Genomic DNA, 12963 nt, shown 5'->3' with positions numbered 1-12963 from the left:
AATTTTGAAGAGCTGGGTTGATTGTGGAACTTTTAGCTTTGTCTTGGAAAGTTATGTAGGAATTCACAGTTGATGACTACAAGCAATTTCCAAAAGCTATAGAGGCCAACAAAAACAGAATACTTTATTTCACAACAGTATAACTGGATTTGGATTTAGAGCCAGTTCCTAAAATTTAGCTACCCAGTGGAGGACGCATAAAATAATTCCATGTAGCAGGTGCCTCAAACAGCAAGTCATTCTTGTGAACTAGTTCATCCTGCAGTGCAGGACTGGGGAACATGAGATTCTCCAGATGTCCTGAAGCCCCAATTCTTATCAACCCAAGTCAGCTTGGCCAATTGAGAATTAGCAATTGAAGCAGTCATTCAAAAAACAACTGGGGGGACTGAAGGTTCCCTATCCTTGAGACAGAATTCTACATGCTGCAACTAAATATTTCTTGTGGCCACACAGTATATTGCTCACTATATGGAAGCAGCTACCAAATGGAAGTTTCAAGGAACTCTAATGCTGCAGCTCTATTGGGTAATGTTCAAAATAGCTGTTTGCATAGCTAGAGACAGAAACGTTGGGTTTTATGCTAGTGGACAAAAGCAACATCCTTACCTTTTCGTATTTAGCAATGATTTCTGCTCTTTCCTCTGCTATTAAAGCATCTATATCTTTCTTCATGTCAAAAGCTGTAACACAAACAGTAAGTTAATAAGCTAGTATGGAGACAGTTCTAATAGCACTGAGAATATTTTTCAATATTCAGTGTGCTGACTGAGAAAGGTTCCTGACAATTAGAACCCTAAACCTTATTCATTAGCTATAATACAACTGAAGCTGTAAAATTCAAACAATATTTATATGCACGCCATATCACATAAATTGAGCACTGCTTAAGTATGAGAATTTTCATAAATTAATTTTTATTCTTACAGAAAATAGGAAATTAATATCAGATACACCAATTTTGTTCAAACATGTTTTTTTCTCAGTGAATAGTTCTCAAGCCAAAGTACAAAGAAATCCTTCTCTGAATGTTTATATATCACAGTAAGTCATGGTTAATATTAAACTATAGTTTTCAAACTTGGGGGACCAGACATTGCTGAATTTCAATTAATGGAAACCCAGCTACCACAGCTGATGGCCAAGGTTTCTGGAATTTATAGTCCAACACCATTTGGAGAGCCAAGAGTGGAAACCAGTTATTAACTATGATTTGTTGATGATGTTACAAATTACATGACGAATGACCAAACAATCCATAGTGTGTCTTCCTTATTTCTTACTTGATTCTTTATTTCCCCTTTTGTCAATTCATCTTTCAAGGGTCAACAGCTGGGAAAACAAATCAAGGATGAGGCTAGTTTTGGGTGAGATGTTATAACAAGCCCTTGTTTAAAGAAACCAGCATTTAAAGCAACAACAATATATGAGCTCAGCCCGCAGTTAAGAAACTATGGCAGCCCGCAGTTAAGAAACCATTAGATCCCGGCAGTGAAAGCCTTCGCGAATACATTAAACTATGGCTGTTTAGTGAAAGAGGGTTCACATATCACAATATGTCAGATTTCAAGATGTGATACCATGGCTTCTTGTACTCTGTAGACACAGTCTTTTGAATGCCTTCTGAGGTTAAATGGGTAGCTCCAATGACTTACTGCAGAACTACTAAAAGCCACCCTGTGGCACTCCATATTAAAAGGAGGTCCACTAAGCGCACCCTATTGCTATCTTTAGAAGGATGGCTATAACCTTTCTGATTGGAAAAACTGTTGGTTAACAGTCCTTGCTGTTTCTATATTTAGGTTAACTCTAGTGTTATCTCACAGTATTTTAAAATGTGGTTATATTTAATACTGAATACTGTATAATAGACTGTGAACTGCTCAAGCCCACGTGCTGAGAAAGCTGGAGTGTCATTTGTATAATAAAAATGTTCTATCCTCCAACAATGTATTTTTAAAATGTTTGCCCAGCTTCACAGAAATATTATGATGTTCTTCCCCAGAATACTTTTTAGTAAAGGGATTTTTCTCATTACAAGTGGTACTGCTTTTAAAAATTCTTTCATGCAACAGTTTCAATTTTAAGGAGGTCAAATCTAGAAGTACAGTGGGGTCTTGACTTAAGAACGGCTTGAGTTAAGAACATTTTGACTTAAGAACCACTCTCATAGGAAAATATTGACTTGACTTACATAGATTTGAGTTAAGAACTGAAAAAAACCACGTGGGAGGCAAGGAAAGTGCAAAATTTGAACTTTCAGTTAACTGTTGGCCAGTGAAAAGGATGCCTGTCTGCTTCCTCACTCCTCCCAGCGTTTAGGGAGTGGATTGGGAGTCTTCAGACTGCCTGGTACTGCCTGGACTGTATTTTCCCTGCCTTCCCTGAACCTTTCTTGACCTAAGAAAAAAGAAACAAAATATCCCCCTCTAGTGGTCGAAGGCGGAATAGCAGCTTCCCATTAATTTCTATGGACAGAAAAGAGCAGATACGGATCAAATGGTTTTCAATGCATTCCTATGGGAAATGCAGATTTGACCTGAGAACATTTTGACTTGAGAACCGCCTTCCAATACGGATTAAGTTCTCAAGTCAAGACCCCACTGTACTGGCTTGAACAGCTTCTTCAGTCCAAGTGAAGAATTAACTAACTGGCAAAGAATCTGTACATTGTTACAGAATGCAAAGCATTAACTCCTTTATTATGACAGACTACCAGTTCTTCATTTTGTTCATTCTACCAGTCTTGCTCAGTTCGTGCAGCTAGTAGTGAAATTAATCGTGGTGTCACAGACAGATTTTAAAAACTGTTGTTTGAGACTATTTTACTAATCATGTCTCTGAATTTTTACATACCATTTTTACATACCATCAGAGACTGAAATCAGATCTGCAAATTATTAAACAAAGTACTTGTATATTGAAACTATTATTTCATATATTCCATTACAATTATAGAGAGAGACTTTTTGGAAGGTTTTTAGTGTGAATGATTAGCAATTCAGACCATTAAAGCTGCTTTTTGAAATCTGGGCTTCAGTGAAAATTCCACGTCCTGCATGACATAGAATTGCTTGGCAATTAATCCACATGAACTGGGATTTATAGAGAATACTGCATACAGCAATCTTTCTCTACCCAATATATAAAACATCAATGTAAAAAATATCCCACAGAACAATAAGCTATGATGACATCATACACATACAATAATGCTTTTAATATAAGATAGCTTATTGTATGACAATCAAATTCTTTGCAACTTTTGCTCCAAAATCTGTATATTATTAATGTTGACTATGGAAAACAATAAAAATAGCAAAATAGAAGGAAAGGTCTAATCTGATCTGAGTCCCCCTGCACAGAGAACTCAAGGCACAAATTTAGTTTTGATAATTTTATATAGAAGGGATAGCAGGATAGTATGTTAGACTACAGATCATTCTAAATACTTAAAAAACAGGAAATTGAATTGAAGAACAATTTAGAATGTAGATCAATGGAGGTTGCGGAACATTGCCCCTAATATCTCCTCTCTCCAGCAGTTTTTCACCCTTCAATATACCTTCCCACTCCAAAGAAAGAAAATGGAAAATATTACAGTAACATTATGACTACTGCATTAGTATCCCATGCAAACAAAGTGATGCTCATGCTTTTACAATAGAGACTTTACATGGAGTGAGAAATGTCAGATTGGCTATTGAAGACCATCAAAGATTTTCAGAAGAAAATCACTTTTCAATGTATAGATTACAGTAAAACTTTTGATTGTGTGGCTCAGGAAAGTTTGGATCATTCTAACAGACTCTTATCCGGATACACAACCTATAAGGCAATTGAGTCCAATAACCTGCTCAATGCAGGAATCCAAGTCAAAGCAGATCTGACAGATGGTTGTTCAATTTTCTCTTGAATGCCTCCAGCAATGGAACACTCACCACCTCCCAAAGTAACTGGTAACTGTTGTACTATTCTAACAGTTCTGAAGTTTTTCTTGATATTCAGGCTAAATCTGGTTCCTGTAGCTTAGAAGTGAAAGAAGCAAAAGCAAAATTGCAGCTGTATGTCAGAAAGACAAAAATATTTTTAAGGAGAAAGGTGGGATAGCTATATTTTAATACCATATTTTTCTGTGTATAAGACTTTACTTTTGTCTAAAATCTTTAGACTAAAAATTGAATGTTGTCTTATACACAGAAGTAAGCTGAGGAAAGAACAAAAATAAGTGGAGGGGAAAGCAGGGATCAAAGTGATCCTGCAGGGCTTTGATCCATGCTTTCTCCTCCATTTGCTAAGCCCCACTTAGATTTCTTAATTTTGGGTTAGAAAAGTAGGGGCCATCTTATACATGGGGGCGTATTATACACGGGAAAAATACGGTAAATAAAAATCATGACTACAGAAGAATTGTATAATTTTAATGCTCACAGTGAAGAAAATGAAATAGTTAAATATTTTCTACACATTCTTTTATTCAGTCAATCCATTTCAACTTTGGGTCTTCTTCTCTGCCTGATTCCTTTAGAATTTCCTAGGATTACAATCTTATCCAGTGAGTCTTGTCTTAACATATTATGACAAAAAGTACAACAGCTTGCTTTAGCCTCTAATGAGAAGTCAGGCTTTATTTGATCTTGAATCTATTTACTTTGTCACGTTCTTGAATTTCACCTGGGTTAATGATTTCTATTAAGCTGTCCTCCAGCACCAAATTTTGAGTTTCACTATCTTTCCTGTCAGCCTTTCTTTGTGAGTCAAGCTGTTACATCTGTATTTGGGAAGCAGGAATACCACAGTGTAATGATATTAGCCTTCCTCTTCAGTGAAACATTCTTAGACTTGAAGTCCTCTTTCAGTTCCTTCAGAAGTGCCCTTCGAAGTCTCACTCTTCTGATTTGTTGGCTGCAGACTCCATTTGGAATGCTAAGTGAACCGAGGTATAGAAAACCTTCAATTTCAGTTTTTTTAATTTTCAACATTAAAGTTATCCATTTCTTCTGTAGTCATCATGATTGTGCCTTCTGAACTTCCAGGTGTGATCCTGCTTTTGCACTTTTTTCAATCATCTTCATGGGTAATTGTTTCAAGTTTTTTTTAATATGATGTCATCTGCATATCTTAAATTACTGATGTTTCTTTCATAATTTTTCATCCTTCTTTTCTCTTAAACTAATTCTACTTTCTGTATATGTCCTTCTTATCAATAGTTTCTTCACATTTTGTCCTAGCAGTAGTCTCTTCTCCAGAATACAAGCTCATCCAGTCGTTACCTCCATGCATCAACATCAAATGCAATGGAAAAGGAGAACATCTACCCTGGGAGCTAGCTTTGTCCTTTGAGTAAATGAAGCAGGACATGATGAAAAACAGCCAGTATTGCCAAGGGTGGCAGCTGAGGCACTTTGAATCCTTATTACTGAAAAAAAGTGGGAGACATTCTCTTAAAAATCCACCCATTCATCCACATGTATATACAAATAGCATAATCCTTTTAGAATCAAATTCTTTCAATGTAACGGTAATCCACTGTTTTTCTATAGAATTCATTTTGTTCTATCAAAAGCACTGAGATCACATAAGCACCATACCCCCACCCCCCAAAAAACAAGAGCCTGATATAAGCCAAAACATTCTGGTCCTTACCTGACAGGGCTATTATGTCTCATACAGCATGTATTGAAACTATGGTGGTTTCTCCAGCCGTGATGTTATCCAATAGAAAACATACCAAATGTTCAACTTCTGCCTTCACAACTCCATCTTCTCTTTGCATTCAACTTTTTTTTCAGACAGCTTTTATCCTGGTCATTTTCAACTTTGCTCATACACTCCACTGTCAATGAGAACTTTTCTTTTGCTACTGTTTTTCTTCGCAAGTGCAGGTCATTGGTCACCCAAAAAAAAAAAAACTACTGTTGCAGTAGCTCTTCCTATACAGAGGCTCTCATTCTTCCACAGGATTGACTGGGGGAAAGAGAGCAGGGGAAATAAAACAGAAATGACTTTTTTAGCATCTAGAGTGCCCACCTTATCCTCATCATTGATGCTTTCTTCACAAAATGATTATGATAATAACACAACAAATATATTACAAGAGTAAACACATGCTTGCATTGATTTTAGTTCTTATCAATATTGCAAATATGCTCAGAAATGTTCCTAGTTCATGATAATTATCTCTAGCCAACTTGCCCATCTACCTCAGCCCAGGTATGACGTGCATGGACAACTTAAAAAACAATGTACAATTACTCCCTGTTTCGTCACCTACTGGGGAGATGACTGTATCTTGCTAACATAATTTTATGCACGGATAACATTTTGTTGGAGAAGAGCTTTGCAGATATTCTAGACTGCCAGAAAGACAAATAAGTAGGTTCATCTAGATCAAATCAAACTTGAACTATCACTGGAGGCAAAAACTCAGGCTGTCCTACTTTAGGCACATCATGAAAAGGCAGGATTCTCTGGAAAAGACAATAATGCCAAATATGAGATAGATTGACTCCCTAAAGGAAGCCACAGGCTTGAGTTCACAAGAGTTGAATAAGTCAGTTGAGGACAGTATATTTTGAAGATCACTCATTCATTGGGTTGCCATAAGTTGGAAGTGACTTGACAGCACATAACAACAACAAAGATTTTGTAGTTATTTTGCCAGATGCCTGCCATGCAATTTTGGAAAATATGGTGAAAGAGTGAAATATCGAGAGGCAGTTTTTCTACAGAACCATAATTGAATTTGTCTGAAATGTGCACATGAAACAATTTTGCATTTTTCTACGTTAATGATTTGCTCCCCAAAAGTTATACAGTATGCTCACTCTCAGCATCTCCAGTTCAAAGAAAATTCAATTAAATCCATACGTGCCTATTACTCTTAATATACTGTATCAACCTCACTTCTTTCCTCCCCAACTCCACAGACGACCAGCAATGCTTTGCTTGTGTCAGCAGTAACAATTAGGACATTAGTACTCTTAACAGATCAAACGAAGCTGAGAACAGGCAATAATGTATCAGGAAATAAAAAGTTAGGTTACTTACCTGTAACTTTGGTTCTTCTAGTGGTCCTCTGTGAATTCACACAACTGGGTTATCCTGCGCCTGTGCAGCGAAAAAAGAGTCAATTAGCTCCCCTTGTGGGGTATATAAGCCTCGCCTCGTCCGTCTTCCTTTCAGTTCCCTAAATCCGCTGTTACCGTAAGTCAGATAAGTATGGTATCATGAGACAGTACCATAATGGATAGAGGGGAGGAAGGGAGGGATGTGTGAATTCACAGAGTACCACTAGAAGAACCAAAGTTACAGGTAAGTAACCTAACTTTCTTTGTAGTGGTCTCTGTGAATGCACACAATTGGGTGATTAGCAAGCTGTACTCACCGGCAGGAGGGCCGTCATGGTATCAGGGATGACAGTATCGCCCGTCCAAACGCCACATCATTTTTGGCTCTGACGTCCAGTCGGTAGTGTCTGGCGAACGTCAGAGGGGTAGCCCAGGTGGCTGCTTTGCAGATGTTTTGCAGCTGGACACCTTTAAATAGGGCTGTCGAAGTAGAGACCACTCTGGTGGAGTGTGCCCTTAAGCTCTCTGAGAGAGGCTTGTTGGCCAGCTGGTAAGCCAGGTGTATGAGCTGAACAATCCATCTCGATACTGACTGAGAGGAAGCAGGAGCACCTTTGCACAGTCCGTGATAGCACAAGAAGAGACGTGGGGAACGCCGAATGGGCTTGGTACAATGTAAGTAAAAGGCAAGGGCTCTTTCTACGTCGAGAGCATGAAGTTTTCGCTCTAACGGTGTAGTTGGAGAAGGAAAAAAGGTTGGAAGCACAATAGGCTGATTGACATGGAATTCCGACACCACCTTTGGGAGGAATGTCCAAGTATAGGGTAACCTTATCTGAGTGCATCTGCAGGTAAGGGATGTCTGCCCTTAAGGTGGCGAAGTGATGGCTACTAAAAATGCTGTCTTCAGTGAAAGAAGTTTTTCTGAACATGTAGCCATAGGTTTGAATGGAGGTTTAGTAAGGGCTTCCAAGACCAGCGGAAGGGACCATTGTGGTGTGATGGTCTGGGAAGGGGGTTGGATGTTTTGAAGACCTTTTAAGAATCTTTTAAGTGTAGGGTCTGTGAAGAGTCTTGCAGAGTACGATCGAGGAGGCTGGTGGGCTACAACTGCCGAAATGTAGACTTTAAGCGTGGAGTGAGCAAGACCTTCAACTTCTTGTTGAAAAGGTGCAGCAAGAAGGTAAGTGCTGTGTGTAAAGACGCTGGTACCGTAGTCAGACCTTTGGATTGGGTAAATTTGGTAAAGGTGTTCCATTTGCCCTTGTATAAGCGTCAAGTAGAAGGCTTCTGTGCGTGGTCTAGTACCTCGCGGAAGCTGGGGTTATCCGTCAGGTGAAGGGACTGGACATCGGGATGGAGAAGAGCCCCGTTGTTCTGCGATAGCAGGGACGGTATCTGCGGTGAGTGGTAGACTTTGTGCATTATCTCTGACAGGTGAGCGAACCACGGTTGCCTCGGCCACCAAGGGGCGATGAGGATTGTGTCCGTACTGTACTGGATGATCCTGGTCACTGTCCTGAGGAGCAGTGGTATTGGTGGAAACAGGTACGTTAGTTCCCCTGACCAAGGTATGAGGAACGCGTCTCCCAGGGATGAGGTGTCGATTCCCGCTATGGAGCAATATCGGGCGCACTTGGTATTGATGTGGGACACGAAGAGATCCAACATGGGCTGCCCCCAACATTTGCAAAGGTCCAGGAAGACTGACTGGTCTAAGGTCTATTCGTGCATTCTGGTGGGGAGCCTGCTCAAGTGGTCCGCCAAGGAATTGTCCTTGGATGCAATGTGGATCGCTTGTGGGAAAATGTGGGAACGGCACCATTTCCAGAACCGAATGGTGAGATGTAGAAGAGGTGTGGATCGGGTTCCACCTTGTCTGTTGATGTAGTACATTACTGTGGTATTGTCTGTTACCAGCTGCACTGTGTGACCTTAGATGCGAGGCAGGAAGGATTGGAAAGCCTTCATGACCGCTATGAGTTCCAGCTGATTGATGTGCCGAGTCCTTTGAGTTTGAGTCCAGAGGCCATGGACACGGAGGTCTTGACAGTATGCGCCCCAACCTGAAGGACTTGCATCAGTGATGACCTGAATGGACAGGAAGGGAGGGTGAAACAGCCTTCCTTGTGATAAATTGCTGGGTTTGGACCACCAAGCGAGACGTTGAGCGACATGAGGTGGGATTTTTAGTTTCTTGGATTGTGGATTGTGGATCTGTCACAGGGTCAAACTGGGTGATGAACCAGGATTGCAGGGGTCTGAGTTCAAGCCTTGTGTACGGTACCACAGCAGTGGTGGATGCCATGAGTCCCAAAACATGTTTGATGTAGTGCGCTGTAAGTGTTGCGTGTGGTTTGAGTCTGCTTACAGCTGTTTTGATCTTGCGAATTCGCTGTGTGGGCAGAAACGCCCTTGTGCAGACGGAGTCCAGAGTCGCTCCTGTGTAGGAGACTAGCTGGGAGGGTATGAGGTTGGACTTTTTCTCATTGATTTGAAGGCCTAATTTGTTCAGGAAGGAGAGGGTGAATCTCGTGGCCGAAAGAGCTTTGTGGTAGGATTGAGCCACGAGAAGCCAATCATTGATGTAAGGAAAAATCTTTTTTGGGTTCATAGGTAGGCGACAACTGGCGCCATGCATTTTGTGAATGTGCTGGGGGCCGTAGATAGCCCAAAGGGCAAAGCAGTGAATTGGAAGGTCTGATGGTGGAACCGGAGAAACTTTTGATAAGATGGGTGGATGGAGATGTGAAAGTAGGCATCCTGTAAATCGATAGTGACGAACCAGTTTCCCTGCGACAAGAGGGGAAGAATGGAGTCAAGAGTGAGCATACGGAATTTTTTGTAAAATATGTACCGGTTGAGGTCTCTCAGGTCCATCTTTTTTAGGGACTGCGAAGTAGTGGGAGAAAAAACCATCGGTATTGTCGGGTTAAATTTGAATTATGGCCCCTTTGGATAGCAAGGATGAAATTTCCAGATGCAGTGCTGCAGAGAATGAGGTAGGTTTGATCGAATTTGATGGGGGAATACAGCAAAATTCTATCCTGTATCCATGTTGAATGATATTGAGGACCCACGTATCAGTAGTGATGTTTTTCCATTCTTGTAGGAATGGAGACAGTTGTGTATGAGAAGGGGAATTATGAGAAATGCTTACCCCTATGCTGAGTTTTATGAAAGGACTGCTTAGGGGTGCGGAATCATTGTTGCTTAAACAGCGGTGTTGTGGACTGCTGCGTCTGGTAAGTGCGGTCCTGTTGTTGTTTGCTGTACCGTGGGAGTTGATACTGAGTGGATGACTGGTATTGTGGTTTTCTGTATGCTTGCTCCTGGTACCTATACAGCTGGTATGGTACATAGGACTTTGCTGTCTTTCTCATTTTATGGATATTATCCATAGTTTTGTCAGTTTTAGTGTTGAAGAGTCCAATGGCATTGAAAGGAAGTTCTTCTATTTTAGTTTTGGTGTCATCCAAGATATTGGCCATTCAAAGCCAGGCTTGGCATCTGATGGCAATGGCAGTCAGCATGGATTTAGAAGCGATGTCAGCTGTATGTTTCGCAGCAAATCTTTGCTGTCTGGTAAGGGTATTCACTTCTTCATAAATGTTGAGAGCATCTGTTTTAACAGGATCAGGCAATGATTGGAACGTTGGAACAATCTTGTCCCACAAGTGCTTCTGGTAAGCTCCCATGGCGGCTTGGTAGTTGGCAATTTTTATGAGCATTGCAGCAAAGGAGTACAGCTTTTTTTCCAAAGGTGTCTGATTTCTTTCCTTCTTTATCAGTAGGTGTAGCCGATGATCAGGTACGAGACTTTTACTGAGTGGCCTCAACAACGATGGATTTGGGCGGTGCTTGGCAAGGAAATCAGAGTCCGAGCCATGAGTTTTATAATGATGCTTGATTTTACGAGGTACTTGGACTATGGTGGGAGGTTTGTCCCAGGAAGATTTCACCAGATCGAAGAGAGCTGGAATAAGGCTAAGACTTGGAGGGGAAATCTTGTCCTGCTCCATATCGTGAAAGACTAGGTCCCGTTCTTGTTGAGGGAGCTGTGCATCTAGCTGGAGGGTTTTGGCCATGCAAATGATGAGCTGCGCATAGGAAGAAAAATCCTTCGATGATGGTTGAGACGATGAACCTTGGGCACCTGTATCAGGAGTGTCAGAGTCACTTTTGGACCAGATAGGCGGGGTATAAATAAATAAATAAATAAATAAATAAATAAATAAATAAATAAATAAATAAATAAATAAATAAATAAATAAATAAATAAATAAATAAATAGACGCCGTAGAAGGGTTCGAAGACTGGGAGGCGATGGATGGAGAACGTCTTGGTCCCATATCTTCTGGTACCATGTCCCCGTCCGATTGAGTGGATGGGGAGAAGGGGACGGTATCGTGGGCGTCAGGCCCAGAGTAAAGCGTTGTAGCGCGAACTGAGGATTGTGCATCCGAAAGCTTGGTACGCTTGGGTACTGCTGTAGGTACTGTGGGAAAATGCCTTTTACGGGATGGTGGCTGTGGCACTGAAAGGTCTTGTTGGAGTTGTGGCTGGCACGGTATAGGCGGAGCCAGGATATGGAGCCACGTTGCCTGAGGAGTGGTGGGAGTTGGAAACTCCAAGGAATAGATGTAACCTTGGTATGGAAACTGTTGAAACAGAGTGTAGAAGGGCTGACCGAACTGCAGTGGTCCCTGCGGACGGTACCCAGCGCCTCCATCCCGAGGCTGGTACAGAGCGGTATGCTTCCGTTTTGCAGTACGCTTTCTAGGAGTTTTGTGAACGGACTCCTGTTCCGATGGGGACTCGGTATCAGCCCGCCCTGGGTATCAAGGGCTTGGTTGGGCTACGGCCTGGCTGGCGTCTGGCACAGCCTCAAAACGGCCCGAAGTTGGCAACATGCACATATTTTCCTGAGCCGTCTGGGCTAAAGGAATGTGCTCCTCTGCATCAGAGTCCTGTTGCCTCCCTTGAAGACTCCTCGAGCAGAATCGAAGGAGCTGGAGGGGGTAAAGTAGGCAGTTTAGCCGGCTTCTTCACCTTCTTAGGTTTATTAGTGGCTTTCTTTTTTGCAGCCACGGCCGCATGAGAAGGTGGTTTCGCTTTTGACGGTTTGGAATTGTCTTTAGCCTTAGCCGACACAGAACTGGTAAGCAAGTGCTGGTCTGATGGAGAATTCTGGATAGGAACTTCAGCACTAGGATCGTGCTGAAAGAGAGGCACTTTCCATGGCTGGAGACAAAGTCTTTTCGTAGAGGAAAGAACGCAGTCTTTGGCGCCTTAACTGGATCGCTTGCTTGGAAAAAAGTTTGCAAGCAGGGCAAGCTTGATCAAGGTGAAATTCTCCCAGACAAAATAAACATTTATCGTGCCCATCTGATAAAGAGATTTTTCAAGAACAGACGGTACACTGCTTGAAGCCCCGAGGGGCCATAAAAGAAAAGGGGGATCCGTTGGGGGGGGGACGCGACAGAACTCAAAAATAACTGGATCAAAACAGGAGATTCTGTCGAATAAAGGCAATATAAAGTAAAATAAGTAAAATAAGTAAAACAGAAACTAGCTAGCTAGCTGAGTACTTAATGGTCAATAGCTCTGCTCTTCCTACATCCTATAGGAATGGTTGGAAAAAGAGGAACTGAAAGGAACCGGAGGAGATGGGCTTATATACCCCGCGGGTGGGGGGAGCTAATTGACTCTTTTTTCTTAAGCTCTAGAATCTTCCGGACATTCCTGCGCAGGCGCAGGATAACCCAATTGTGTGCATTCACAGAGACCACTACGAAGAACACAGTATTCTGCTGTCCAATTGTAATCACAGCATTAATTAATGAACTTCATTTCTTTTTACTTAGCAATTGAAATAGAACCACTCTTTCTG

General features: G+C 41.5%; 1 protein-coding gene across 5 annotated transcripts in view; it reads right to left on the bottom strand.

The window, feature by feature from the left end:
- The window catches only part of LOC110074192 (uncharacterized), a 141937-nt gene that overhangs the window by 40750 nt on the left and 88224 nt on the right, over positions 1-12963 (bottom strand). For 4 of the 5 annotated variants that reach the window (XM_072985597.2, XM_072985601.2, XM_020784175.3 and 1 more), the window contains 2 exons: positions 5647-5967; positions 610-683 (listed from right to left, as the gene is read on the bottom strand). In XM_072985597.2, the coding sequence (XP_072841698.2) occupies positions 610-675 (66 nt within the window). In that variant the 5' untranslated portion in view covers positions 676-683; positions 5647-5967. The remainder of the gene's footprint in view (positions 1-609; positions 684-5646; positions 5968-12963) is intronic. The other variant, XM_072985600.2, reaches the window with a different exon arrangement.

This window comes from Pogona vitticeps, chromosome 1 (assembly GCF_051106095.1).
Source record: "Pogona vitticeps strain Pit_001003342236 chromosome 1, PviZW2.1, whole genome shotgun sequence".
Lineage (NCBI taxonomy): Eukaryota > Metazoa > Chordata > Lepidosauria > Squamata > Agamidae > Pogona > Pogona vitticeps.
This window is presented reverse-complemented; position numbering and strand designations above follow the sequence as displayed.